General features: G+C 53.2%; 1 protein-coding gene across 1 annotated transcript in view; it reads left to right on the top strand.

Moving 5' to 3' along the window:
- Window positions 1-335: 335 nt before the first annotated feature.
- Window positions 336-27,569, top strand: part of HCN4 (hyperpolarization activated cyclic nucleotide gated potassium channel 4) — a 40,324-nt gene continuing 13,090 nt past the window's right edge. Inside the window, exons 1-2 of the mRNA XM_081513608.1 lie at window positions 336-1,421; window positions 25,308-25,731. Of these exons, the coding sequence (XP_081369734.1) occupies window positions 631-1,421; window positions 25,308-25,731 (1,215 nt within the window). The 5' untranslated portion in view covers window positions 336-630. The remainder of the gene's footprint in view (window positions 1,422-25,307; window positions 25,732-27,569) is intronic.

The following is a 27,569-nucleotide window of genomic DNA, read 5'->3' as shown; positions in this document are numbered from 1 at the left end:
CGGGGCGCGGGAGCCGAGGGCTGCCGGAGGGCGCTCCGGGGGAGGCGGCCGCTGATGTAAGCCCGGCGGGCCGCTGGGCTCCGCTCGGCTGCAGCAGGAGCCCCGGGACGTGCTGGCCGGGTTCGGCCAGAGGAAGCGAGGCGAGCTCGCGAGTAGCTGGCCACAAAGCCCGGGCGGCGGAACAGACAGACAGCCCGCCTGCCCGCGGGACACACGCCCCAGAGGAGCGCTGGCCGTGCGCTCTGCGCTCCGGAGCGGTTTTCCGAGCGCCGCGGCCGCAGCGCCGCTTCAACCCGCGCCCATTGTTCCCCGCGGGGGCGGGGCGCCTGGAGCCCGGCCGCGCGCCGCGCCCCTGACCGCGGGAGTGAGGGAGGGAGGGAGAGCGGAGTCCCCGCGCCCAGCCGGACCCGGGAGGAGGCGCACCGCGGAGAGCCCCGGGACCCGAAGCCGGACTGGGAGCCTCCCCGCCGCTCACCGCCTGCCTAGCATGGGCGCCTGAGGCGGCTGGCGCCGGCGGCGAAGGACGCGTCCCTGCGGGCGGACTGACCGGCGGGAGGAGCTGGAGCCGGTCCGCGGCGCCGCACCCGCGCCCCTGCGCCTGGTCCGGTTCGCGCCCCGGCCCCTGGAGCCATGGACAAGCTGCCGCCGTCCATGCGCAAGCGACTCTACAGCCTTCCGCAGCAGGTGGGGGCCAAGGCGTGGATCATGGACGAGGAAGAGGACGCCGAGGAGGAGGGGGCTGGGGGCCGCCAGGACCCCAGCCGCAGGAGCATCCGGCTGCGGCCGCTGCCTTCGCCTTCACCCTCGGCTGCAGCGGGCTGCACGGAGCCCCGGGGCGCAGCCCACGGGGCGGCAGACGGCGAGGGGTCAGCCCGCGGCGTGGGCAAGTCCAGCACGAACGGCGACTGCAGGCGCTTCCGCGGGAGCCTGGCATCGCTCGGCAGCCGGGGCGGCGGCGGCGCGGGAGCGGGGGGCGGCAGCAGTCACGGGCACCTGCATGACTCCGCGGAGGAGCGGCGGCTCATCGCCGAGGGCGACGCGTCCCCCGGTGAGGACAGGACGCCCCCGGGCCTGGCGGCCGAGCCCGAGCGCTCCGGCGCCTCGGCGCAACCTGCAGCCTCGCCGCCGCCGCCGCCACCCCAGCAGCCGCCGCAGCCGGTCCCCGCCTCCTGCGAGCAGCCCTCGGTGGACACCGTGATCAAAGTGGAAGGAGGCGCGGCCGCTGGAGACCAGATCCTCCCTGAGGCCGAGGTGCGCCTGGGCCAGGCTGGCTTCATGCAGCGCCAGTTCGGGGCCATGCTCCAGCCCGGGGTCAACAAATTCTCCCTGAGAATGTTCGGCAGCCAGAAGGCGGTAGAACGCGAGCAGGAGAGGGTTAAGTCGGCTGGGTTTTGGATTATCCACCCCTACAGCGACTTCAGGTAAGGGAGCCCGGCGAGGGTCCTGTGGGTTTTCTGAGTGGTTACAGGCATGCTCCCTGTCTCTGCCGGAGTTAACTTTCCTTCGCGCTGGGAGCTTGGGGCGCCTCGAGGCTCCGATACAACCCCAAACCTCCTCTTGCACCGCGCTGAGAACTTTCCTCCAGCCTCCCAACCTCATCCTCTCCGGTCTCGGCCGCATTAGAGGCAAGCTGAAAAGGTGTTCTGAGCCTGGCCTAGCCCTGCCCGCAGCCACGATGAGGCTATGGCACCTTAAGCCCCACATCCCGCCTCCCTCTTCTGGGCTGCAGAGTCTGGGTGGACATTCTCAAGGCTGCTCCAGGTCTTTTAGCTTGCAGAGCAGGGCCTGGAAGAGAGACTGACCTTTTGGCAGCTGGGCCAGCTCCTTGGGCGCTGACCCCAGGCATTATTATCTGCCTTCTGGTGTCCTGGGAAGCTGCAACTGGGGAGGAGCTCCAGGGAGACTGAGGTCACTGGGGCCCCAGGTCCAGAGCAAAAGCCTTCTGCACCCACCTTAGCCCTGGGCCCAGCCCCTCATGCCAAGTAGTGGGCCAGGAACAGGCACCCTGGGCAGCTGGCATCCAGATGAGCAGGGCAGCATGACCTTGCTCGTGGTGGTCAGTGAAGATGCCTGGTGTCCTGACTGATGAGCAGTTGCCCTGTGCCCCATTCTCACCCCAGTGGTCCAAACTCCAGCATCTGCTAGGTCTTTCATGGGTCAGCTATGGTTCCCCAAACTGTGTGACTACCAGTCAGGGAGAGGAACCCCGCCCCCTCCTCATCACCAGAGTAGATGCTACGGAGGAGCAGATACCACTCCGGGCCTGTGGAGGTACTGTGCAAAAAGAGAGATTGATGATTTTCTCTAAAGTTGGAATCAGGGATGCCCCTACCCTCATCAAGATCTTGGGGCCTCCCTGGGCTTTCCTGATACACAGCATTGAAGTGAGGGTCTGGAAAACGTTCACCCTTTTGAGCTGGGTTTAATTCATCCTCTCTCTCTCTCTGGGCCCTGCCCCCTATTTAGCTCTCTTCCCTGCCTTCCCTGCTCGCCTGCCAATATAAATGAACATTTTGCCAACGCAGAGCCCTCTTCGCAAACTCCAGGGAAGCTAGGTTTGTAATGAGAGCAAAGCCGTTTTCCATCCAATGAGAGAGATTTCTTGTGCTAGCAATGACCAGTCAGGCAACACTCAGTGGCTTAAAATAGGTGGTGAATGGAGGGCCCCTACCTTTTCCTATTTTGAGGGATCACTCTACCTAACCCTAATATCCAAGATTCCTGTTTCCAGAGGGCATGGGCAGCCAGAGGACAGACTAAACAAACAGCTACAGTCCTCGATGAGCTGATGTGTGAGCTGCTGGGAGACCCTCCCATGAGGAACTGTGGCTGGTTGGCGGTGCCAGTTTCCTAAAGTGTGGCCTCCCCTCAGGTCAGTACTGGGACCTGAGGATCCCAGCCTGAGCTAGGGGAGGCGTGGGAAGGCGCTGTTGTCTCCTGCATCCCCCCCCTCCCAGGGGGGGTGTCCTGGGCTCCTCCTGTCTCTGAACTCCCTGGTGGTGCTGGCAGGTAGGCCATGTCAATATCAACCTCCCTTCCCTTGCTGGGCTTCCTGCTGGCTTTGTTGTCTGAAAGCCTCTGTTCAGAGTTCTCTCCACCAACCTCATTGCCTGGGATGGGAGACTGCTAGGGACCAACCCCAGATATGCCTAGCTTCTGCTGACAACAGGCATTAATGGAGCACCTTCTGGGAACTGGCTTTTACCTTCCCAGTTGCCGCTTACCCAGGATGCTGAAGGGCTGGGGCCGGGCTGACTGCATCTATGCAACTTTCCCTGCCTTCCTGATCGAACTCTGTCTATCTTGGCATGTCTATCTGCAGTACCCTTGCTGCAGAATCTCCTACTCACCGCAGGCCACCTGGGACATGGCGGAGAAGAGGGTGGTAGGGATAGGGAGGTGTGGCTGCAATGGGATTGATAAATGGCCAACCAAAAAAGGGTCAGACTGGGCTTTGAATTTGGGTTTGTGCAACAAGCAACAGAAATTGGTAGCAGCAAGCATACACCTTCTGTGTGCAGCCTGATGCTAGGTGCGGTGCAAGAGAAGAAATCCAAGAAAAACTCTCTCAGTGTGTGTGTGGAAGGGTTGTGATCATGCTTCTAGGCCAAAGCAGCTGGTCTCATCTTCACAAGGTCAAAGAGGCCAGGACTATGGCCAAGACTTCCAGGCTGAGAACACCCACCAACTCAACCCAGCCTCACCACCCTGCCCCACCCGCCCCAGCCAACCCAGCACCCTAAGCCTCAGTCCCTCGAGTTTCAGTCACTGGCCTTGGGCCTCTACGTGGAGCCAATCCCCAGTGTCCAGCTCAGGCTTCACAAGAGCTTCTGCAAGCATTGTACAGGCCCGTTGAGGATTTATTCATCATTTTGACGGGCAGGAAGCATCGATCCAACAGAATTGGTTTAATAAAGAATCTCCAGCAAACCATGATAGATTGAGTTTGTGGTTTGGAGTTCAGGGCTTGGCGTCACCGACTGCTTCCGGTATCTCCTCTTCCTGGGGGAGAAAAGTTGGGTGCCTTTTCCAGGGGGCTGGACTTGGCTGTGCTCTGAAGAGCCCACATAACTTGGGCCCTGTAGATAATAGGCATTTCTTGGTTGCCTCTGCTACTCCACACTACCCACTACATGCACACACACCATGCCCTGGCTACCCCCATGACTCCTCCAGCCTCTACAAGCTTGTCTCACCTCTTCTGCCCTTCTACTCCACATTTGCCCTTTGAACCCATATTTAGGGTTTGGTAAGGGAAGAGACCAGAACATGCAGTGCCTCAGGACATTGTTCCCCAGGCTCCTGCCCAAGGCTGGTTGGGCCCTTGGGTCCTGGGTGGGTCTTTTCTTCCACATGAGCCATATATTGGAAGCTGAGCTTGGTGTTGGGAACTTGGAACAAATAAAAAATAGTATCTGTGTGATCTTGTTTTCCCAAGAGGAGAGAAAAGGAGTGGGGAGACCCCCCTCCCAGTGAAGATGTACCTGGTTTTGTTCCCGGAAACTAGTCAGGCTTTCAAATGTCAGTCTCAGGGGGTTGTCCCGAGTGTGTGACCTCTAGATGTCTGAGCAGATATCTTAGGGCTGTTGCGTGTGGCCCTGGGGGCTGGAGGGAAGTCCCTATGTGGAATATCAGTTCTAGGGCTACTCCTATGCCCCAAACTCTAGCTTGGCCTTGAGAGTGGAGACAGGCAGAAACTTGACTCTTCTCATCCCCCTGCCCGTTCCATCTCCTCACCTAAGCTTTCTGAAACTGTGAAGAAAGGCAGGCCCTGGAGGGTTCTTTACTTGGGGGCAGAAACAGCTGGGTCCAAAATCACATAAACTGGGCCAATGGCTGGTAAGTCCCAGGGTTGGCCTAAAACTGACTTTCTGTGCTGCTCCATGGCCCAGGCACTGCCACTGCCCACCTCATGTCACTTCCCAGCCCTGTCTGCTAGGGTCACCTGCTTGGGTTATGAGCCTTCCCTGAGCCTCAGTTTTCCCATCCAGAAAAATGGGAATCCTGTTGCCTATGGCCAAGCCAGACACCAGTTGTCCAGCTGTGGTCACCCGGTGGAGGTAAGGTGAACTGTGAGAGAACAGAAATGCGATGGTGAGCCCCGCCACCCTGGCCTCACTGCTTCCTTCCCGTAGTTCTGAGCAGACCAGATGGGCCCCTGTCCTTGGTTCAGGCCAGTGGTTCTGGATCTGCATCAGAGAACTGAGAACCTGCTGGAAATTGTAGAGTCTCTATCCAGAAAGACACACGTATCCAGACACACTTGATATGAACACTCTCAATTTCTGGGGTCTGTGAACCCCTCCTAAGTTGAAAACCATCTAGGTTGTGAACCCCACTCTGGACCACCCCACTCTTGGCCTGGGAGGGGCAGCGGCTGGCCTCCCAGAGCCTTTGCTGGGGCCCTCTGTAACCTGAGGCTTGGGCTTTCCATCGCCTGCAGGATGCAAATGAAAACGGGCAGACGAGATGCTTTAGGAGGAAAGGTGCCCTGCTGGGGGACGAGTGATTTGTCTGCCTCCTCAGTGCCCTGCCTGTCTCTCTCCCTTTCAACCATGGGAAGGGTTGTTCAGGTCAGTGGTGAGGAGGAAGCAGGCAAAAGCAGGATGCTGGGCCTGGGGCATTCTGGGGCCTTCCCGGGGGTCTTGTCCAGGACCACGCTTCTGCTATCAGTGTGGAAAGCCAGGAAAGGCACTGCAGGCTGCTGTGGCGCTAGGGGAGGGGGAAGGGCATTGGTGCAGAGGGGAATTCCAAGGTGAGCTGCCTGGGTGGTGCTGTCAGCTGGCCCAGTGGGCAGCAGGATTCTCCAGTGACGAGTGCTCAACCTGCCAAGACTCGGGCAGGTGGAGGATGCGCTGCAAAGGCCAGCATCCAGCATGGGGCCGAGGTCCTCCTGGGATGTCGGCTGCATAGAAACCCAATGGGGCCGGGGGGCCAGGACCCTCACACTGCCTGGGTGGCAAGGCCTGAGCTCTGGGTTCTCCCTATTGCAAGGCTTCAATTCCTTGTCTAGCTGATGCAAGATGAGGCTGGGGGCCTTTCTCCTGCCCGGCCCCGCCCCATTTGTTCCCTTAGCTGCTGTGAGCGCCAGCCTTTGGGGCAGTCAAGTGGGCTGTCTCACACAGTGCTGGGCCCTCTGCCTTCCGTGTGCCCTCCTCTCCCAGGCTGAGGGCCCCGGGGTCTTCTGGGATGCCCTCTTAGCCTGGGGTGGCCGCCCTCATCCATCTCCCCCTCCTTGCCCATCACATGGCATTTGGATAGAGCTCTGTGTCGGTTACAGTGCAGTGCTTCTCACGCTGTCCTGTCATCCTACTCACCAAGGGTCTGTTAAAATGCAGATTCTGACTCCTTAGGTCTGGGATGGATCTGAGCTTCTGCATCTTGATAAGTGCGCAGGTGAACTGAGGCTGCTGGTACCCAGCCTAGAACCATGCTGAGAGTATTGAGGTTCAGACCATGTGTTCCACGCATAACCTGGGCTCCCTGACTGAGTTTCTTGAGACCAGAGACTCTTTTATCTTCTTGGCCTCTAGGACACACAGCAGGGTGAGTTCTGTGAACTGAGTCGAGCAGCCCTCAGCCACAGAGGTTGGCACAGGCTTGGGGATGTCAGATCCACAGTCTCCCTCCCTTCCTGTATCACTGCCTGGACACTGCTGGCCCTGGATGCTGGCTGTTGGGATGGGGTGAGCAGGAGGAGGCCAGGTGGCCCGAGGGCCCTCATTAATCCATCCTGTCCCACTGTTTTCACAGCTTCTTGCCCCTTCAAAGGGCTGGAGGGGCAGCCGGCTGGAGAAGGGGCAGGGAGTATGGTGACTGCTGTGTTGTAATGAGATTTCTGGGAAGGAACAGATGTTGTCAGTGAGGGAGTCCAGAGGTGCCAAGCAGGCGAGCTGGTGTGAGGGGTAGCTGATGGTGGCTGGCTGGGAGGAGGACAGACACATTCAGTGAGAGCAGTAGCCTTGGCACCTTTGGAGGGGGGGTCTCAATCTTAATGTCCCTTCCCCCACCCCAGACCATGCCTAGCGGCTCCACTGGGCTGGACTTGCCTGTCACTTCTCGCTGCCCCTGCTCAGCCTGGTAGGCATCCATCTACATCTAGGTGACAGGGCTGACAAGTGTCATTGCTGCCTGAGTGGCCCTTCTGCCTGTCACAACACTGGTCACCGTGGGGGAATTCACCCAGATCAGAAGGTCTGGCCCCAGTCCCCCGGGGGACTTGTCATGTAACTGAGGAGGCAGCCAGCTCCAGCACACATACCTCTCGGCTCAAGGGCTCTCACGAAGCTGCTGCTGCCAGCTGCTAATTAATAGAAGGGCTACTGAGGCCGGCCAGGCGGTCCTGCTTGGGCCCAGGGGATGTTGAAGAATCCACATTTCCCAGCCAGAGCGGGCCACAGGGAGGCCAGGGGCACTGCCTTGGCTTCAGAGAGGATGTTCTCTGCCAGCCAGGCTTTACCAAGAAAGCATTGCCAGGGCCTTGGAAATCTGTGATCCTGGAGCCTAGGTGGCCACTCAGAGACACTCTCTATCATCATCACTTACCCAGAGCCGGGGCGAGAGTCTGCCCAGTGAGGTAGTGAGCTCCCTGTTACTGAGGCTGCTCAAAAGGAGACAGCAGTACTTACACCAGAGGTTGCTAAGCAGCATCCTGTGGACCAAATACAGTACCCAGATGTGTTCTGTTTGGCCAGCACGGTGTGTCATAATAAGTCTTAGACAATGTTTAAAACGGAAGGATGTCAGACAAAAATTTGGCTTCCCAGCTTCTCTTGAAAAATCGGAAACTAGCAATTCTGGCCCCACATTCCCACCCCACGGCAGGGAACTGGAGCTCACCAGAGGCCTTAAACTGGTTTTCGGTCTCTAGTTGCCCACAGTCCCCACCTGTCGTGTGGCCTCTGGCTTGCACCCAGCCATATCACTTGTGCACGCTTAGCTGCCTGACCCCGTAGGCTTCTGAGTTTACAACCCTAGACTCAAACCAATAGAGACTGAAGCCAGGTGGACTCACAGACCAATAACCACCATTTATGAACCACTACCATGTGCCAGACTGTGCTAGGAGCTTCACTTCTCACGTTTCACTTATTCTTCATAGTGGCCTGAAAAATAGGTTCTATTGTTCACAGTTTACAGATATGGAAACTGAGGCTCTGATGGGGAGAAAAAAGATTTGCTTGAAATAGAATTTTTAATAGAATTTGAACCTGTTCTCTAGGACTCAAAACTTGTACTTGTCCCTTCTCTCTTCCTTCTTTTCTTTGTGTGTGTGTATGTTAGCTTTTAAAAGTTAAATTAACAAAAATAATTCAAGAAAACATTCTCCTAAGAATGAAAACATTGCAGATAATACTGAACACACATTATCTGTGTGGAGGAGCTCAGCTGGCATGGGAAATTGAACAGGCCTCAGAGTACCAGATATGGACAGGGCTTAGCAAGCTGCTGGCCTGAAGCCTTTATTTTATAGGTAGGGAGCAGAGGACCAGAGAGGGAAAGTGACTGGCCCAAGGTCACAGAGTAAGTCCAAGTCAGAGATGAAACCATAACCCAAGAAGGGTTCTAGCTCAGAGGTCTTAGGGTTCCACAGCCTACCCCAGCCCCAGCCAGAGAGGGGTCCAGGGAAGACTTCTGAATGGTCTCGTCACTAGAACTCTTTTATGTCTCCCCAGCCCCATGTCTGAATTTTGGACTGTTGAGTATGTTCAGGATCCATCTTAATTTAAGCTCATCAATGAGAAAGGAGCCTTTCCATACCAGAGAATGTAGCATCTGGAGGCTGAGCGATGCCTGTCCTAATCCCCCACCCTGGGGCTGCTGCCCCTGGGGATCTGGACTGGGACACTTGCCCACCTGCTCCCCCTGCACAGCCTGACATGGAGACCTTTGGATTTTGGAACTACATCTGGATGCCACTGATGTGTTTGGGGTTCAAAGGGGAAGGGAACAAGTAGCCAGTGGTGTCTGTGTTTTCTGCACCAGAGAAATATACGGTCATGGGGTCTGTGAAGAAGTGGAGTCCGTCTGTGGCTTAAGGCTCAGTGTGCGACCAGGATCAGGGCTCAACCTGGGACCAGGATAAGGCCTTGGTCTGAAGTGAGGAAGTGGAGTCCTTGAACAGAGTCTTGGAGCCAACCTCAGTGCCCCCCTCCCTTCTTTTAAGCTCCCAGAGCTCCTACACCTCTTAGCATCTGAGCCAGCTGCCTGTGGTCTTCTCAGGGAGGTAAAGTACAAATTATAAATACTCAAAGGTTCCACCGCTGCCGAAGCCAGAGCCACCAAACCTCACATGTGACCACTCCTGCCAAGCTCTGGGCTCTCATTGTTTGGGGCTGTGTCTATCTTCCCAGCCAGGCACCCAGCTAGTGGCTCCTGCCGAGTAATGCTCGGGCTGGGCAGAGAGATGTGCTGGCTTGGTAGAGGCACTCCCTACTTCCCACTGCATCCCCACCTCTGGGCTCCCACAAATTGCCAAGCAAGCGGTGGGACCTCCAGATCTGCTCTCGGCAGCTGCGGGGGCCTGATAATTGGCTGATGATGATTTTGTGTCTGTCTAAGCATTTACCTGTGTGGGTGGATGTGTTATGTCTGCACAAACGAGGCTTTCAGAAATTAATACATAACACAGGACTGGCTAATACCTTGTCTTCTGGGCTTGGGAAAGGGTGAGTGAAGGGAGGTCGTGCCCAATGCAAGACTGTTTTCACCCATCATGGAGAATGGGGATCTCTACCCATCTGGCAAATAGGAGGGTGGTATTTCATCTCCTCTTAGGGTCCTCTGGTCGGGTTTGTGGGAGGGCAGACAAGAGATAGACCAATTTGGACTGATGGTCAGGGAAAGCTTCCTGGAGGAAGCAGAGCTGAGCTGGATCTGAAGGAGAGAGAGACCCATTATGCACACTTTCTTGGAGGCGAGTGCCTGGGAGCTTGAGCTGCCTGACTGGGTATTGTCAGACAAGGGGGGCAGATTACTCCAAACTTGCCCTTTTGGACTTGCACTTCTGAAGCTTGGCCCTTGAGGACTCTGACCCCACGGCCCTGGGTCTTGCCCCCTGATGCTGCCTGAGTATGTGTGTGTGCATTTGCAGGTGAGTTTGTCTGTGTCTCTCTTTGGCCTCTGACCCTGTGTCCTTGCAGCCCAGGCCAGCTCTCCCAGGCTTCAGCCCCAGCTGCACAGCCTCTGAGAAGACTGCCTTCTTCTGCCATCCTAGACCCGGAAGGCAGATGTTACCACTGTAATAATGTCACTGAGTGTGTGGCCTGGATCCCAGAAGTAATTACCCTGCAGTTCCCCATCACAGGCTGGAGCAGCCCCTGTCAATGATTAACCTGAGTCCCCGGCCACTTGACACCAAAGCCAGCCATGTGCTTCTCCTACCTACGATTTGTCAGAGGATACCGGGTGATATCCCCTTCCCCACGGACAGGAAAAACCCTCCCCCTCAAGCCCACAGGCTCCTAAATACCACTGGCAGCTTTTTGAAGAAACATGGTCCAGGAGGGGGTACTCTGCTGCTGTGGCCTGTCCTCATGTAACATCAGGGCCAGCCCAGCCTGGAACCCTGGGCCTCTCATCCCAAGCTTCCCTGGCTTGTGCCTTCCTGACCCTCATCCTGTTCTGCCGGGTGACCTCAGCAAAGTCCTTTCCTCTCTCGGGGTCCAGCGTCATAGCTCAGTCTGAGGCTGAGAAGGGAGCAGAGCTAATTGGCCAAATAGGTATTGAACCCGTAATCCTGACCCCATTAGTGCAAATTGAGCTGGCAAGGCAGGGACTGCGCTGCTGACAAGTAGAGTTGATGAGAATCTCCTGCCCTGTTTCCTGAGACTCTGAGAGACCCATCCAGGTGTGATCTTGGATTTACATGGCCCCTGTGCTCCTGGAGTGTGTGTGGGGGTTCCTCTTTCTGTGGCGTCTCCACCAGCCCCTATCCTGGGGATCAGGGCTGGGGCTCCCTAGCACATTGTTCGGTTATGCTGTGTCTGTTGCCCTCTACCCCCTGACCATTAGATCACAGCCCCTGTGGGGGTGGAGATCAGGCTTTCCTCTGGGCAAAGGCCCCCACCCACCCCTTCCTCCCAGTCACCTCTTCTCTGGGGCTGGGGCCACTGTCCCCTCCCAGAACCTCCAATATGGTCTCAGTTCAGATGGGGGGATCCACGGAGACCAGGTCACATGGACAGCTAAGGCTGGAAGAATCCTGCAGGGCAGAGCAGTAGGACCATTGACTTTGGAATTGGCAGAGGAAGGAAATGCGACAATGTCCATCCTGTCCCAGAGGCTCTGGGGAGTCATCCTCCTGCCATGTTGCTCCAGGGCTTCTGTGGACAGAACCGAGGGGGCCAGCTGGAGGAAGAGGCCAGGTGAGACTGGGCTGTGCCCCATGTAGCTGGGTGGGCTGAGCCACGCCCTTACCACCTTGGCCTTGCTCTCCTCATCTGAAAATGGAACTGGAGAGGGGTTGGATTTTAGCACGACCCCCAATCTGAAATTGGTGGTTGTAGAGTCACCTGGGAGCTTTCTGCAATTATGGATGCCTGAGTCTCCGTGCATGAGGCCTGGGCAGGTAGAAGTTTGGGGAGCACCCAAGTGAGCTGGGCACCCCGAGTGCCCTTTCTGCACCAACCGTCTGCAGTCTCCAACTGCAATGTGTTCACCAGAGCCCTCCAGTGCTTCCCAGAGCCTGGTAGTGAGATGCCTCCAAGCCATTCCTGACGGTCTCCTCCCCAGGGAGTCACTCCCTTTCCTTTCTCACGGCAGGAGCAAAGAGAATCATAAAACTCTGGGCCTGTTGGGACCCCGGGGAACATGGCCCTTGCTCTATGTCCTTGTTAAACTGTATTTTCCTGGAGGGAAGGCAGAGTCCCATCCAGCTCATGTCCCCAGAGCCCAGGCACTCCCGGGAGAACCCCATCCTAACAAGAAGAGGGGCCCGTAGAGAGGCAATGTTTAGCCACAGCCCTCCCCCCATCCCCACCGGTGTCCTTGTTCACCCTGTCCATCACCTGCTTGGCCTCAGGAAGTTCTGCTCTAAATGCATCCTTTCTCCTCCTTGATGAGGTGTGCCTTCCTGCAGGAGCAGGTGAGCTCTCCTACCTGATTTCCCCTGAGCTTGTGCTCACATGCGACTCCACAGCAATATTCTATTTTTACTTCATTCTCCTAAGTGGGAAGAGCTGTGCTTGAGCCTTTTTTGTTTCTTGTAAGCCAGCTGAAGAAGTTCTCCATTGCTGCCCCCCTCTACAATTTCCCTCAAATGGGCTGAGTGAAACTCAGAGAGGTTGGACCACTAGCCTTAAGGAACACAGCATCCTGGCAGTTCAGGGCCATTGTAGAGTAGGTGACCCCTGCTGTATAGTTTGGGGTGTGTGTGTGTGTGTGTGTGTGTGTGTGTGTGCATGCGCGTGCATGCACACTCTTATGCTACTATGTCTCTGATAAGTGCACAGACTTAGAGTCTCGAGTATAGGGCTGAGGCCTTCAGAGAAGCATCAGGTTGATGTCTTGGTGTTCCTCATGGCCAGGGCTGGCCTCGGCTGTGCTGTTGAGAAGGTGCAATAACAATCATTTCCCCAAGGAACTCTTTCCTCTCCACCTTCATGGCTCCCCATGTCCCCAGTAGAGTCCTGACTCCTCAGTCTGACATTCAATATGCCCCCATCCTTTCTTTGGGCAGGATTGGGTTGAGGGAGGGAGTGTCATGGTTTTCTGAGATGGGCACTCTTCTCTCAGCAAGATTTCCCCCTGGCCAGCTGCCCTTGGCTAGCCTCTTTAGCCTCTGCAGTGCAGAGATCCATGGAGTCAGCATGTCTTTAGAGAGTGTCTGGCTCCATCTTCTCGTTGTACCAATGGGGACACTGAGGCAGGGATTGTGGGAGGCAGGGACTCCTTCAAGGGCACACAGCAAATTAGAAACTGAGATGGGTAGAACCCAAGACTCTTGGCCCCTGGTCTAGCTTCCTTCTGCTGGATAGCACACACCTCCTTCTTGCAACCACAAGGCCAGCCTTCCTGACCAGTGGGCACTCTCAAGCCCCTTCCTTTTTGGGGTTTTTGTGCCCAACAAGCCATGCTGCTCCCTCCTAGACTGAGGGCTTCTTGAAGTGGGACTGAAATTGCTAGGTGGCATTTTGGGGGGCCCTGAGGAGCTCGTCCTTTATGTCTCAGCTAAGAAAGAATTCAGCAAAAGGCAAGTGATAGATAAGAAGTGATTTATTAGAATAGATGCTTGTGAGGCTTACAAGTGGGTGGGTGAAAGGGTACCATGCCAAGAACTTAGTGGGCTACAGTTTTATAATCAAAGGAGACTTGGGGAAGGGAGAAAACCACCTTATTCCTCATTCTTGAGTAGACATCACACTTCCATCATCAGTTCCTCCTCTGTGTTGTGTGGGGGAGTTTTCTTGTCCCTATATGGTCAAGCCAGGACTGTCATGGCATTATGGAAAAATTATCTCAGGTCTCAGTACAGTGAGGGTCTTTCACTTTGAAATGTCCTCTTTCCACACTCCTCTGGATCCCCTTAGTCCTGAGACCAGGATCTGCAGCTGAGTGGTTATAAGAATAATAATGATGATGGTAACAGCCAGCATGTACTGATTACTTGCACTGTGTAGTACATTATTAATGTTATCTCATTGAATTATCTTGGAATCCTGTGAGGTGGGATTAAAGGTCTCATTTTGTACATAAGAAAACAGACTCAGAGAGGTTGAGTGATTTGTCCAAGGCCACACAGCCAGGTATCCAAACACTAGAGTGCGTAACCGCTGCACTGTCTGCTGTAGCCTAGCTGCTCCAAGTGTGGTCCCTGGACCAGTAGCCTCAACATCACCTGGGAGCCTGTAAGCAATACAGGTGTCAGCCCTCACCCCACACCCAGTGAATCCCAGTCTGCATCTTGGTAAGATTCCCCAGGTAATTTAGGCACTGTGCTATGTGATTAAAAGATCACAGAAGGGGAAGGGAAGGTTCTGGCAGTTTCAGCCCTCACGTAGCTCACCTTCTCCTTGGGGAATGGCTGCAACTAGCCCTCATTGTATGTTGAGGGACTAGGAACTCAGGCCAGGACTGAGAGGGACCAGGGAAGAGATACCAGGGAAGAGGCAGGGCTAAAAGGTCATTTTGTCTGGGTCTTCAAAAAACAGAAACAAAGCCAAATTATGTTCTTCAGGTAATAGCGCATCCTCACAGAAAAGTGAGTTCCCAAAGATACTCCAGAATCCGGATAACCCACCATAAGTCCAGCGCTAGCTGGATGCCCTTGTCTGAATCGCACTGTTTGGGAGGCAGCCTCAGGCGACCGAGGGAGCAGCTACCTGGGAGCCCTGTGATTCTGAGTCAGAGTTTGAGGTGGGTTAAAAATAGAGCCCTAGTGCTCAGGCGGGGGTGGAAGACAGCAATTCATCTGCTGTAGGGGAAGACCCCAGGCTGGGTCAGGGGAGGGTGGACCAGAGGAGGGGGGTTGGGAGGTGGGAGCGTTTATTCCTCTCAGAGGCCAGAGTTGAGGGCGGTGGGAGGCAGCGCTTTCCATTGTGAGGGGGGCGGGGAGGCAAAAAAAATGCCGGACTCCTGCGCCGCGTCCCCCTCGGGTGGGTGGAGCGTGGCGAGGGGGGCTGGGCCGCAGCTCTGCCTCGGAGAACGAGACAGGAGAGCCTGTGATGGGGAGGGAATGGTCCCTGCTTCCCAACAGTTGTTACTGGTTGTGGGAGAGGGAAGGCAGGGAAGGTGTCCCACGTGTGTGCGTTCCCGCGCGCGGTGCGTGCGTACGTGTGTGTATGTGTGAGTTGTGGGCAGACACGTGGTCTCCTTTGCCTGTTACACCTGCCCTTCAAATGGCCTCCCTCTGTCTCCTCATCCTTAACCGCCTCCAGAAAATCTGCTCCTTCTGCCGTCGCGTTAAGACAGCACCTTTGTCTCAGCGCCTAGGAGTTCCCCGCGGATTCGTGTGTCTCACATTAGCGGACTCTTCACCGCATGGATCACTCGTCCGTGATTAATTTTTTTTGGATTGTTTTTCTGATTAAAAGGTAATATTTGCCCATTATGGGGAATTTAGAAAATAAAGAAAGCTATAATATAGAAAACAAAAATCACCCATAATCCACTACTTAGAAATAGCCATGTGAATTCATTAAAAAAAATTTTTTTTTTGTCAGTCGCCCTCTCCCCCCTACCGCAACAGTGTTTAATACACGCATTTATTGAACAAGAAGGCAATTTTACTGAGACCTTCCTCCCCCCACCCTTCTCCCTCTGGGCGCAGCTATTGTGTCTACATCTGGGAAAAGGAAGAGGTGTCATTTCTGCTCTTGGGGAGCACACAGCAGGTGTAGGGAGACGAGACTAATCCTGGGTCTTCGAGGCAGGGGCGATGTAGGGGAATTCAAGGGAAGAAATGGAGCTGCTTCTTCGGTGCCCTCCCCCACCCCCCACCTTCTGGATCTCTGTGCAAGCCTACGAGGTAGATGGGAGAATCTGCCAAGTCCCCACCGAGGGGGCGTGCCTGAAAGGAGGGGGCGTGCCTGAAAGGAGGGGGCGTGTCTGTAATGAAGGGGCGTGCCCGAAAGGAGGGGGCGTGTCTGTAATGAAGGGGCGTGCCTGAAAGGAGGGGGCTTGGTATGTTCTGCCTTGGCAGGCTTGTGCTGGTCAAGCTGGAAACAGTCATGGCCTTGGTTGACATCTTTAGCTTCAGTCACCCCCCACCAGCCCCTTGTCATCCCTCTGTGTCAGAACCCCGACCCCACGTTCTCCTGGCCCGTCTCTTGTTCATCTACCTTCCCCCACCCCACCTCCCACTCCTCCTCTGTGGCTTTTCTGCCATTATCTTCACTAGGTGGGGGCCGTTTGGTAGTGGATGTGGTTGGGAGTCTTTGGGTCTTGGGGGGTTTGCATGGGATACGTTCCTCCCTGCTCTTCAGAGGCCTGTGAAAGCTTCGTGGGAAGGAGTTGGGGTCTCAGAGGGCTGCCCATTTTGTGTAGCTTCTGCTGGGCTCCCAAGGGACTCATTCAATCATTCATTTATTCACTCATCCACCCATTCCCAGGCTTTTTTGGACCTACCTCATAAAAGGATGCCTGGAAAATCCCATGGACAGAGGAGCCTGGTAGGCTACAGTCCATGGGGTCGCTAAGAGTCGGGCGACTGAGCGACTTCACTTTCACTTTTCACTTTCATGCATTGGAGAAGGAAATGGCAACCCACTCCAGTGTTCTTGCCTGGAGAATCCCAGGGACAGGGGAGCCTGGTGGGCTGCCGTCTATGGGATCGCACAGAGTCTGACACAACTGAAGTGACTTAGCAGCAGCAGCAGCAGCATAAAAGGAACTTCACTAAGTTCAGAGAGTCAAGTGACTTCAAATACATCCCAGTGTGACAAGCACCCTGCTCGGTTTAGGTCAGTCGCTCAGTCATGTCCGACTCTTTGTGACCCCATGGACTGCAGCACGCCAGGCTTCCCTGTCTATCATCAACTCTCAGAGCTTGCTCAAACTCATGTCCATCAAGTTGGTGATGCCATCCAACCATCTCATCCTCTTTCATCCCCTTCTCCTCTTGCCTTCAGTCTTTCCAAAGGGTACCTTACCAGATTGCCTGGGAGACAAAGAAGGCCTCCCAGGAAAAATGACAGCTCCTCTGAACCAAGTGGCCTGGAGTGGGCAAGGGTAGGGAAGAGATCTCCAGGCAGAGGACAATATGTAGGAAAGCCCAGAGGAGAAGGAAAGTCCCGGATGTCTGGGACACTGAAAGCTGCTGAGTGTCTGGAGCAGAACACCACGTACAGGGCTAGAGGAGGCTGAGTCAGATCAGGAAGTGCCCCCAAATGACAGCAAGGAACTTGGATTTTAACTGGGAGCCTGGAAGGACTTTGGGTTTGGCAATGAGGGGAGAGGATGTAGACCCTGAGGTCTGTGGGGTCCTGGGAGAGTCATGAGCCCAGGTAGGAAGATACTGAAGTGGGCCAAGTGGTGGGTTGATGAGCCGTGCTGGATCCCACATGATTGAGTGTTGGAAGGTAAGCGAGATGGGTGAGTTGAGGATAATTCCAGGTTTCTAGGCTAAGTGTCTGGATGGATGGTGGTATCATGTGCTGGGAGCACAAGTTTGTGGGGGGAGCTGCTAAGTTATATCTGGCTCTGTCAAGAATGAAGTTCCCATCGGACATCCAGGTATAGATGTGTAGTCAGCAAGAGAACACGTGACTGTGGGGCTCAGGAGAGAGAGGTCTGGTTTGGAAGCCAGCAGAATAATTTTGAGACCTTGGGAGTTGGTGAGGTCACCCCAGGAGAGTGTAAAGAGGGAGAGGAGGTGGGGGCCCCAAGGAAAAAAACATTTAAAGGTCATGGAGGGAAAGAGGAGCTCCTGCAACAGGAGGGAAAGGAGAACCAGAGAGAACAGAGAAGAGCCAGTGGAGCAGAGTGTCTCAGCGGAAACGGTGCACAGTGTCAGATTATGCAGAGGGTCAAGATGGAATGGACCGGAAATTGTGGGATTTGGCAGCAGGATGTGTGCCTCAGCAGTGTTGCTGCAGGATTGAGAGACGTGCTGGGGAAATGGACGTGGAAGTGAGAGAGTGGGAACGGCCACACGTCTTTCAGGAAGCTTGGTTCTGAGGGGAGAAAAGATAAGACAGTGGGGGTTCAGGAGTGATTTTATAAGTGCGAGATCTTAAAAGCTGATCTGAAGGGACTGAGATATGGGCGAGAGAGGGGATAACCTGTAATGTTCCTGGGGAGGAAAAAGGGAACAGTGTTGAGAGAGCAGATAGTAGAGTCATCGACTGATACCTTGTGACTGGGGAAGGAGAAAGCAGGGAGGGAGACAAGCAAGGGAGTAGTCCGATGGCAGGAAGAGAAGGGCACATTCTGCGGGCTTCTGTTTTCTCTGTGAAGAAGTGCTGTTATTTGCTGGGAGGGAGGGGGAAAGTGGTGGTTTCAGAGCTTTGAGGAGAGAGGAGATAATTTGGAAAAGCCACTGTGGGGGATGGGTGGGAAAGGCTGTTAGGGTCTCCTGGAAGATAGACTGGCAGAGGTGAGAACCCTGCTGAGCACGGGAACACTGATGAGGAAATAGAGACACAAGGAGCTAAGGCACTTGGTATTTAGTAGGACTGGCCTGAGGTTGTGAGGTTTTCTGCACAGCCCACCCCGCTCTGTGGAGACAGGGAAAGAGCTGATGATGGCTCTGAGTTACAGTTATGATCTAGTGAAGTCGGGGCCAGAGGATGGGGTAAGAGAGGTTGATGAACACAACCACTATGTGTGGGGGGAATGGGAGGAAGCAGGAGGGTTCTCATGGGATAATTAGAGGGTCAGTGACTGCAGGCTCCTGGGACACCAAAGAACAGACTTAGCATGATTGGATAAGAGAACTGGCAGAAAAGGAGGTTAGGATGGGAGAGAGCACTGCTTATCTGAGATTAAAGATGGACCAACTGCAGACAGTGACCTGGTCCAGGATGTGCTGTTGGAAGGGACAGGAGTGAAGACTTTAGAGGCAGGACTTCAAGCCAGTGGGAGGCTGGGTGTTATTGCTGGCTTGATGAGGGGGAGTAGAAGTCACCCAGGATGAAGGCAGGATTCGCAATGGAACAGAAGATTGTGAACCAGGTGCCAGCCTCACCAGGGTCCCCAAGAGTGGCAAGTGGATGCTGTAAAGAAGGCCAGCAAATGACAGGATGCTCAAAGGATCTTGTACACATTCCTACCACAGGCAGGAAGAGGCGATAGCATGGACAAAGCTGCTCACTCCACCCTAACCCTGAGATCTATGGGGTTTGGGAGAGTGATGTCCTTAGGACACAGCTAAAGTTCAGTTAAGGGAAAAAGCAGGTGGGTTAGAGGTGAAGAAGTTGAGATTGAAGGTACCGTGGAAGAGAGCACAGGGGACAGGTTTGGGAGGGAGAGAGGGAATAGGAGAAGGCACAAAGTTTAGGAAAGAGAAAATGCTATCAACTGGGTTTATATTTGTATATGGCGATAAGAAGTGGGACTCTGGAGTCAAGCTATTTGGGTGTGAAGTCCTGATCTACCATATACAGCAAATTCCCCAACTTCTTGTGCCTCAGTTACCTCAACTGTAAAATGGGCATACTCATAGTATCTGCTTCATAGGATTAGATGAGATAGTCTATATCAGGGACTCAGATGAGTACCTGGCAAATAGTAAGTAGTTGATAGCTGTCCTTCATTCTCATCAGCTTCATGGTCAGTTTGTGCAGTGATCTGTGCTGGTCCTGGAATGGAGGAGGAAGCTCTTAGCTCCCATCTAGTTCTCAGACATGAAGATGCCTGGCTTCTTTGTTTAGGGGCTGGAAGGAGAGTTAGGTGGTACCTGATGAAAGGGGCAGAATGTGACAACTGCTGTCATAGACACACTGCACAGTCAGGTGAAGTTCATGGAGGAGGAAGCAGTTGAACTGGGTTTTGGATGAGAGAAGGGACTTCAAAAGATGGGGGTTTAAGAGGTAGGGGCAGTTCTCAGAAGGAGGAACCAAGAAGTGGATGAGGCCAAAAGTTGGGTGTCCAGCTGGCTCCTGTGAACGAAGTGGAAGGGAGAAGAGGGAAGAGAAGTCAGGGGTGCTGGATCTAGAAGCTTGAACCTTTTTATATAGCCTTTGGGGTCTCCAAAGTGGGGTTCAAGCATGGAGTGACATAATCATAATGTTGTTTGGCCAGATAACCCAGAGAGCATGTGACATGGAGGGAAAGAAGGAGGAGGCGGGGGACCAGGTGGGTGGCAGGGACAAAGTCTGGGTGAGGAGTAGTGAAGAACTGATCTAGGACAGAGCTTTGGGGACAGATTCAGAAGCTGTCATTGAAGGGGCCAGACAAGACTTGGTCACTGCTAGGGGGACCTTCAGGGGCAGGTGGGAGGAAAGAAAAAGCAGCTGAGGGTGGCTGTGAGGTTTCCAGTCCAGGTGACTGAAATGCTGACTGTGCCTTTCAGCTTTGAGGAGGAAGATGCTGAGCTCAGCCTTGAACTTGTTGGGTGGAGGAGCCAGCAGGCCCTCCGGGTGGCAGGAGGGAATGCAGTCTGGTGCTAGGAGTGGTGTCTGTGCGGAGGGTGGGCGGGTGGGTACAAGATGGAGCTGTGGGTGTGCTGCTTATCCAAGAGAAAGCATGGGAACACCTCCCTCTGCTGCCACCAGCCCTGCAGGGGCACAAGCATGTCTGGGACAAGGCTCCTTCACTCAAGAAACCCACAGTGTTCTAGGAGATCCAGAGCCAGACCTTGGGCTGGAGAGAGGTTGAGGAGGCTCAGAAGAGGTAGCACTTCAGATGACTGTTGAAGATGGAAAAGATCTTAGCAGGCAAAAACCAGACATTCTCTTCCTTGCAGGAATTCCTAGTGGCTACCATTCGTGTCAAAATGTATGCAAATGAGTGTGTAAGAATATGTATGTGTGAAAATGGGTATGTGTACAAAGGCAAAATTGCCAGATGACCCTCCCCCTCCCATTGTTCCCTATGAACAGTGGTACATAGATGACAGCATGTGTACAAAAATGTTTTGTGTGTGTGTGTCTGAGAAAGCATATGTGCTCAGAGGTAAGCGTGGGCAGGTGTGGACAAGAGGAAACTAAAGGAGAACATCCCTGCTCTGGGACCTCCACTTCTGCCTCTATTTTGTTGCCATTCACATCCTCTTCAGCCTCCAGGGAAGAAGAGGGCCCTTGGTCTGGCCCTTGAATTTCTGAGTACAGGGTCAGGAGCCTCCTATCTTCTCTTCCCTCAGCCCCCCTGAGGCCATAACCTTCCTCTCAGACCGTGAACTGTTCCAGGTATCAGTGTAGTGGGCTTTTGGGCTTTGTGCCACCCCCTTCCTTCTGCATGTGCCCCATCACCACCATTCCACTCCACCAAAGCTGACCCACAGCCCATTCCCTCCCTTGCTGGCTCGGACTTCCTCTTAACTTAGAGAACACTGGGATGGGAAGGTCATCTGACTTTGGGGAGACCAAGTCTTCTAATTCAGGTTTGTACCAACTCCAGCATGCCTGAGTCTGGCTATCCATTGCTTCCCTGCCAGGGCCTGCCACCTGCCAGCATGGATGTCTGGATTAAGGGATTTATTCATGAATGATTCTACGGCCAGTAGGAGTGGGCAGGGGAGCATTGGCATACAGCTTGAGGCTTTGGGATGTTACTATTCCTTCCTTTGTGGACCTCAGTTTTCCATTTTACAGGTAGGGTACAACTGTGCCCTACTGGCTGCTGATGACTCGAAAGTTGTGTTAGTTTGCTAATACTCGAAAGTTGTGTTAGTTTGCTCATCCAGGAAGTACCTCAGGAGGCTTGGCATGAGGAGAATAAGTCCCCTTGAAACCTCTTTGCAACCTTCTTGTCTCTAGGGCGGGGGCTGCACCTACTATGGCAGGCTTACCTCCCCAGTGTGATGCAAAGATGCCAGAAAGGTTTGTCCACCTCCCCACATTCTACTGAGGTGCCTAAAATCCCAAGAGGTCAGACTCAGGAGTTCCACTGACCTCTCTGAATTTGGGGTCTGCTCCCTCCTAGCTGTGTGGACTTGGGCAGATACTGCTCTCTGAGTCTCAGTGTCATCATCTATAAAGTACAGATAATAGCAGCCACATTAGTCCTGGTGTGAGGAATAAATGAAGTAATGCATCGAAAGCACAAAATATTAGCAAGTGCTTGATATAGAAGTTTTGGGGTCTTTTTGACTAGAGTATTTTCAGTCACCAAGGAGTCCCCAGTGAAAATGTACAGGGATATTAAGGAACCACTTGAGATGCTTCTGATCACTAGGACTGGAGGAGAAGAGGAGCCAGAGAGGTGTGGATGCTGTTGCCAACTTCCCCTAGCTGGACCAGTGCGGTTGGGCTGGCAGGCACACCGGGAGCTATCCGTGGTGCTGAACATCAATTTTTTTTTTTTTTTTTTTTTTTTTTGCTCTCACCCGGCCCAGCCTTCAGAAATCTGTGCAGTCGTCTGGCAAAGAGTAAGGAACATAGTGTACATGGCCAAGGTCAGCTCCCAAAGCCCAACTCCTATTACCTCCTCCAGGAGCACTTTATGACCTCATCCATCTAGGCCCCCAGGAGCCCACCTTTTCAGATGCCTGGGCTGCCTGAGATGGTTTCTTACATCATTGCCCAACTTGTCTTCTGTCTAAACCTTGTCCTCTGATTGGACCATGAGCTCCCTGAGATCAGGGCATCTCTCTGCTGAGATAAATAGATTCTGCCATCCAATTGTCCAGGGAATAATTTTGGGCCCTGACTTCCACCACTGGCTCCTTGAACCATTATAAGTTCCCTTCCACCACCCCAGTAGATGCTTTGCTTTGACTCTTCCCTGGAAGATTTCACCCACCTCCCTCACCTCTTTCCTGTTGACTTGAATTACTTATTTACTCATTTAAAAATATGGGCTAGGCATAGGTCAGAGCATTTTGCAATTATCAATTCATTTCACTCTTAAAAAAGTTCCACTAGTTCGTTAATATTATCCTCATGGAGCAGATGAGGAAACTGAGGCTTAGAGAGATTAAATGACATATTAGTAAATGATGGAACCAGGAATCAAGTTCTAGTTGGTTGGCCTAAGAGCCTGTACTACTTTCTTCTCACCACATTATGCTGCCCTTTGAGTTTCTCCTTGATGCTCCAGAACAGTGGTGTGTGGGAAGAAGTGCTCTAGTATTCTGACCCCAGCCCAGATCAGGCACCGGAAATATTCCTTAGCATCTGGAAACTCATGATTGAAACAATTAGTCAGAATGCAAGGAAATGGGTGTTTTTGCCTCGTGTAATTTGGTTTTATGAAGATCACTAAATGCAAACATTCTCCTGTTAATTACTGCCTCAAATTTGGGCTGTAATTGAGAGAACTAGAGCTTGGAGAGTGTAGAAACCACTGGAGTGGCAGGCCTACCCGAGTCAGCATTCCCAGCCGCCTTGCACCCGCTCTGTTAATTTTAGAAGCTCTTCCAGTCTGGGTGTATTATTAGCTTTATGTACAGAGGGCCACAGGGCTCTCCATGGCCTCTATGTCACAATTTTTTGTTTTGTTTTTCCCAAGAAAGTAAGTAAAAGGAGCAATGACCATGTGTATACAGGGGTGTTTGCACACTGGCTGTGTGAAAGGGGATACCTGTGTATGGCACTAATGAGTTGTCAGCAGCTGTTTTTGAATGAGTTCATGAGGCTGAGTGAAGCATGTACACAGCTTGAGAGCAGCATAGAAGCTGAAACCACTCTCGCAGGCCCACGAGTCATTAGCAGGATGCACTGTGTTCTGTGTAGTGGGTGTGAAGGCTGGAGTGGGTTTTCCAAGGTGGCATAAGGGGAGTGGGGCTGATGAAAGGGTGGTGGGCTGCGGGGCAGGGAAGGAGATAAAGTTGACCTCTTGGCACCAGACTTAGAATGAAAAGCCTTAGCCCAGTGAGGCTCTGACTTGAAGTCTCATCTTGAGCCCCTGAAGAATGTGGCTCTCAAAGGAGCAGCCAGAAGCTGTCTTTTGGGAAGCCACACTCCCCTGGGCTGTGTGAGGTGGGATGGCCATCTTGCCCTCCTTCCCTGAAGCAGGCCCTGTCCTCTTCTTGACTCATAGCACCATTTTGAGTCTGACAAAGAAAACAATTTGCTGTGAAGTAATTTTTTTTCAAAGTCAGACCTCATTAGGCAGGGGCACTTTGATTTTATGGTGGGACTCTCCAAAGACTTGAGCGCAGTTTGTCTTTCTGTCTCCCACTCTCTTCCTCCTGGCTTCCCTGATTTAGAGAATTAAAGATGGCTGAACTGTTATTTCTCTTGGGAGAAGATATGCTATGTCTGCCCAACATAATACCTTTATCTGTCATGGTGTAACTGTCTAAATTACTAGCAGAGAGAAAAGCTCTTCAGTGCAAGTTTTTAGTTTTAGGGCCAGCCCTGGAGTGGCTGGTTCTTGGGCAGGGCGCCTGGTCATGCCTCTAGACATAGGGTCTATGCCTACCTGTGCTGTCTTCATACTCCATAGGACCCTCTCTGGGCCAGGTAGGAGACCTGTGAGTTAGTTTTTACCTCCTCATATTGCTTAACCTTTCAGAGGCTTCACCCTGAGGGTCCCTCCTCACCTCCCCCAGGAAGTATTAGCAGTTGCTTTGAGACCTTGGGAGAAGTGATGCTGGAAGCCCCCACTGGTCTCATTCCATTGCATTGAGTGGTACCTGAAATCCCCCATTAACACTGCCTATCACTTTGCTGTACACCTGAAACTAACACAACATTGTAAATCAACTATACTCTCATAAAAGTTTAAAAAAGTTTTTTATCACAAAAACTTCCAGTTAATTGAAACAATGTATGTACCTTCTACCAAATAATGTTTAAAGGAAACTTTTTAAGAAAAAAATGAGAAAATATTTGTAATATTTTATTGTGATTAATATATTGATTGTGCAATCAGTGTTTATTTAAATGTATACCTGAACATGAAAAATATCTACTTTGCTAAGTATAAATTATTTGTTGGAAAAAGTGAAATTGTTGAAAAATATTAAAAAAAAAACAATGCTGCCTGCATTTGAAGATATCACTGACCTTCCTGACCACTGTGTTAGAAGCAAACCTCTAGGGGAGAGGGATGGTCAAAGATTTTCTGACTATAGGGAATAGACTAAAGGGAGACCCCCCTTCGCCCCTGCCAAGAGCCAGCCTGGGAGAACACTAGATCAGAATTATAGGACTGAGTGTGCAGACCCCATGCCTCATTGCACAATGGGGAAACTGAGGCCCAGAGCGGGGAGGGCACCAGCCTGGTATCACACAGTGTTAGTGACAGAGCTGGGACTGGATCCCACGCCCACAGTCTCCCAGACTCCTGCTGTCTGTCTGGTCCTCCCCTGTTCTCTGGTCACGGTGTGTGGCATGTCTGACTGCCAGCCTGTCTCAAGCCACAGTTGACCATCAGGGAGGATGGAGCAGCCTGGCCTGAGCCTGGGGGTGGTGTGGGGTGAACTACTTCTGCTGCTAAAACAGCCTCTCACCTCTCTCTGGATGTCATTATTTAGTTTGCTTCTCAGCCTCTCACTGAGGTATAGGGATTGGAGTAGGAGGCTTGTCATCGGGGAGCTCATGGAGAGGCAGGCAGAAAGCATCCCTAAGGATGACTAAGGAAGAGCCTCTCTCTATGCCAGTCACTGCATCTTGCCCTGGTACCCATGCACCTATCTCCTGCAGGATTTTGGAAGCTCTCAGGACTTCTCTCTCCCACCTTTGCTCTCTTTGAGCTTTCTTTTGGGGTCTGTCATTCATTCCCTCTCTCCTCCTATGACTGACCGGTGTATCTCTGGGCAGATTTTACTGGGACCTGACCATGCTGCTGCTGATGGTAGGAAACCTGATCATCATTCCCGTGGGCATCACCTTCTTCAAGGATGAAAACACCACACCATGGATTGTCTTCAACGTGGTGTCAGACACGTTCTTCCTCATCGACTTGGTCCTCAACTTCCGCACAGGGATCGTGGTGGAGGACAACACAGAGATCATCCTCGACCCGCAGCGGATTAAGATGAAGTACCTCAAGAGCTGGTTCGTGGTGGATTTCATCTCCTCCATCCCCGTGGACTACATCTTCCTCATTGTGGAGACACGCATTGACTCGGAGGTCTACAAGACTGCCCGGGCCCTGCGCATTGTCCGTTTCACCAAGATCCTCAGCCTCCTGCGCCTCTTGCGTCTCTCCCGCCTCATTCGATATATCCACCAGTGGGAAGAGGTGAGTGTTCAGACCCAAACCTCTTCAGGGAAGAGGTACCTCCCCCCTCCAGGGGAGTGAGGGGCCAACAAATAGTTGGATGTGGGCTGTTGGATTGTAGTAGGCACATCTCCTCCAAGAGGACAAATATTAATAATTTCTTGACTTCTTATCGTGTGCTAGATACTACACAAATCACTTAACAGGCAGTATCCATTTAAGTTTCTAACAAGCATGGAAGGTACCAAATAGGTACATGTAAGTACCCATTTTTCACATGAGGAAATAGAGAAAGAGGAAGGGGAATAGGTCATACCTTCCTCAGTGGATTGTTGCAAGGATTAAAAGAGATAATGTTTGCAAAACCCTTGGTGTGAAGCCCGGTGCAGAGAACTGTTGGTGCAGAGAACTGTTTAATAGACACCACTCCCCACTCAATTGTCTTGTAACCCCCCTGCTTCTACAGGGTGTTTACTTTTCTCAAATAATTTCTGTCCATGGTTTCACTGGTTCCTCACACCTGGCTGACAAGGTCAACAGGGCGGAATTTATTATCCATATTTGTCAGAGGAAACTGAGGCTGAAGGGGTCAGCTGCCCCAGTGGCAGGATTTTGACCCAGGTCTCCCGACTCCGGTTTCCTGCCCTTCCCAAGTTCTCAGGTAGCCTGAAAGGAGGCTGACTGGACCTGCTACCACTCCCTCTGTTGGAAGAGACTCCCCTCTCAGACTGGGGAGGCAGGCAGTGGAGGGGAGAAGAGTGGGGTGAGTTCTGTGGGACAGTTTGGGTTTGAGGAACTTGGGGGACATGGTGCAGAGAGGGGTTGGCACGTGGGTTTGATCTCGGGGCTAAGAGGGGACAGTGCCTGTGGAGGTCAGGGTGGTGGTGGCCAGGGCAGCTCTGAGTGGCTGCAGAGGGAAGATGGAGGTGAACCTCCTGGAATGCCCTGATGGGCTTGTCTCTTGGTTTCTGTCCCAGGTGGAAATTCAGAGCCATGTGGGGCCCCTCAGTCCCCAGGAAACCCCAGAAGTTCTGTGTGTCTTGAACTTACCGCTACTCTGCAGTTTAAAAGCAGAAGAGTCAGGACTTCCCTGGTGGTCCAGTAGTTAAAATTCTACACTCCCAGTGCAGGGATGCAGGGGGTGTGGTTCGATCCCTGGTCAGGGAACTAAGATTCCACATGTTGTGGAATATGGGGGAAAATAAAGCAGAGCCATCATTCTTTCCCTTCTCTGACATCAGTTCATGTCTCCAGGCCCCAGACCTCTGGGGGCGAATCTTGCTCCTCACCTATGCCTGGGCCCTGGGGACCGTGTATTCTGGGGACAGTTGGCTGAGTTGCCAGTGGCTGGGCAGCGTGGGCTCGTGGATGGGCCCTAAGTACACCTTTCACTGTCCCCACCACCCCTCTGGCCTGTTTACCCTCTGGGCTACCCAAAACTGGCCAGGTAGACTCTGACCCTGGACAAAGGCCCCAGGTCGGGGCTGGAACTGGACTGCATTACCCCCTCTCATGGGCAGGAAAGGAGATTCTGGGAGGCCAGATGGAAGACTCCCCGCCCCCCATCCACACACACACCCTTATCTTGCCGACCAGCTGGGAAGGAAATTACTTTGAGTTGGCGGCTGCCGGGCACACTGTCTAGCCAAGGGCTCCCTCTGAACCCCTGGGATTGGATTGGTGTTTCCCAGCTAGCCCCAGGAGCCCTGATTCCAGATTCTCAGTAGCCTACCCAAGTCCTGGGGCTTCTCCCAGTTTCACTTTGGCTGGGAGGAAGCAGCAGGGAGACCCTCTGAGGCCTCCAGTCTCAGGCTGAACTGAGGAAGGAGGTATTTCATAGAGAAGACTCTGCTCTGTCT

This window comes from Giraffa tippelskirchi, chromosome 7, assembly GCF_054371585.1.
Source record: "Giraffa tippelskirchi isolate mGirTip1 chromosome 7, T2T-mGirTip1v1.2.pri, whole genome shotgun sequence".
NCBI classification, from domain to species: domain Eukaryota; kingdom Metazoa; phylum Chordata; class Mammalia; order Artiodactyla; family Giraffidae; genus Giraffa; species Giraffa tippelskirchi.
Note: the sequence above shows the minus strand (reverse complement) of the source record. Positions and strands in the feature narration are given on the sequence as shown.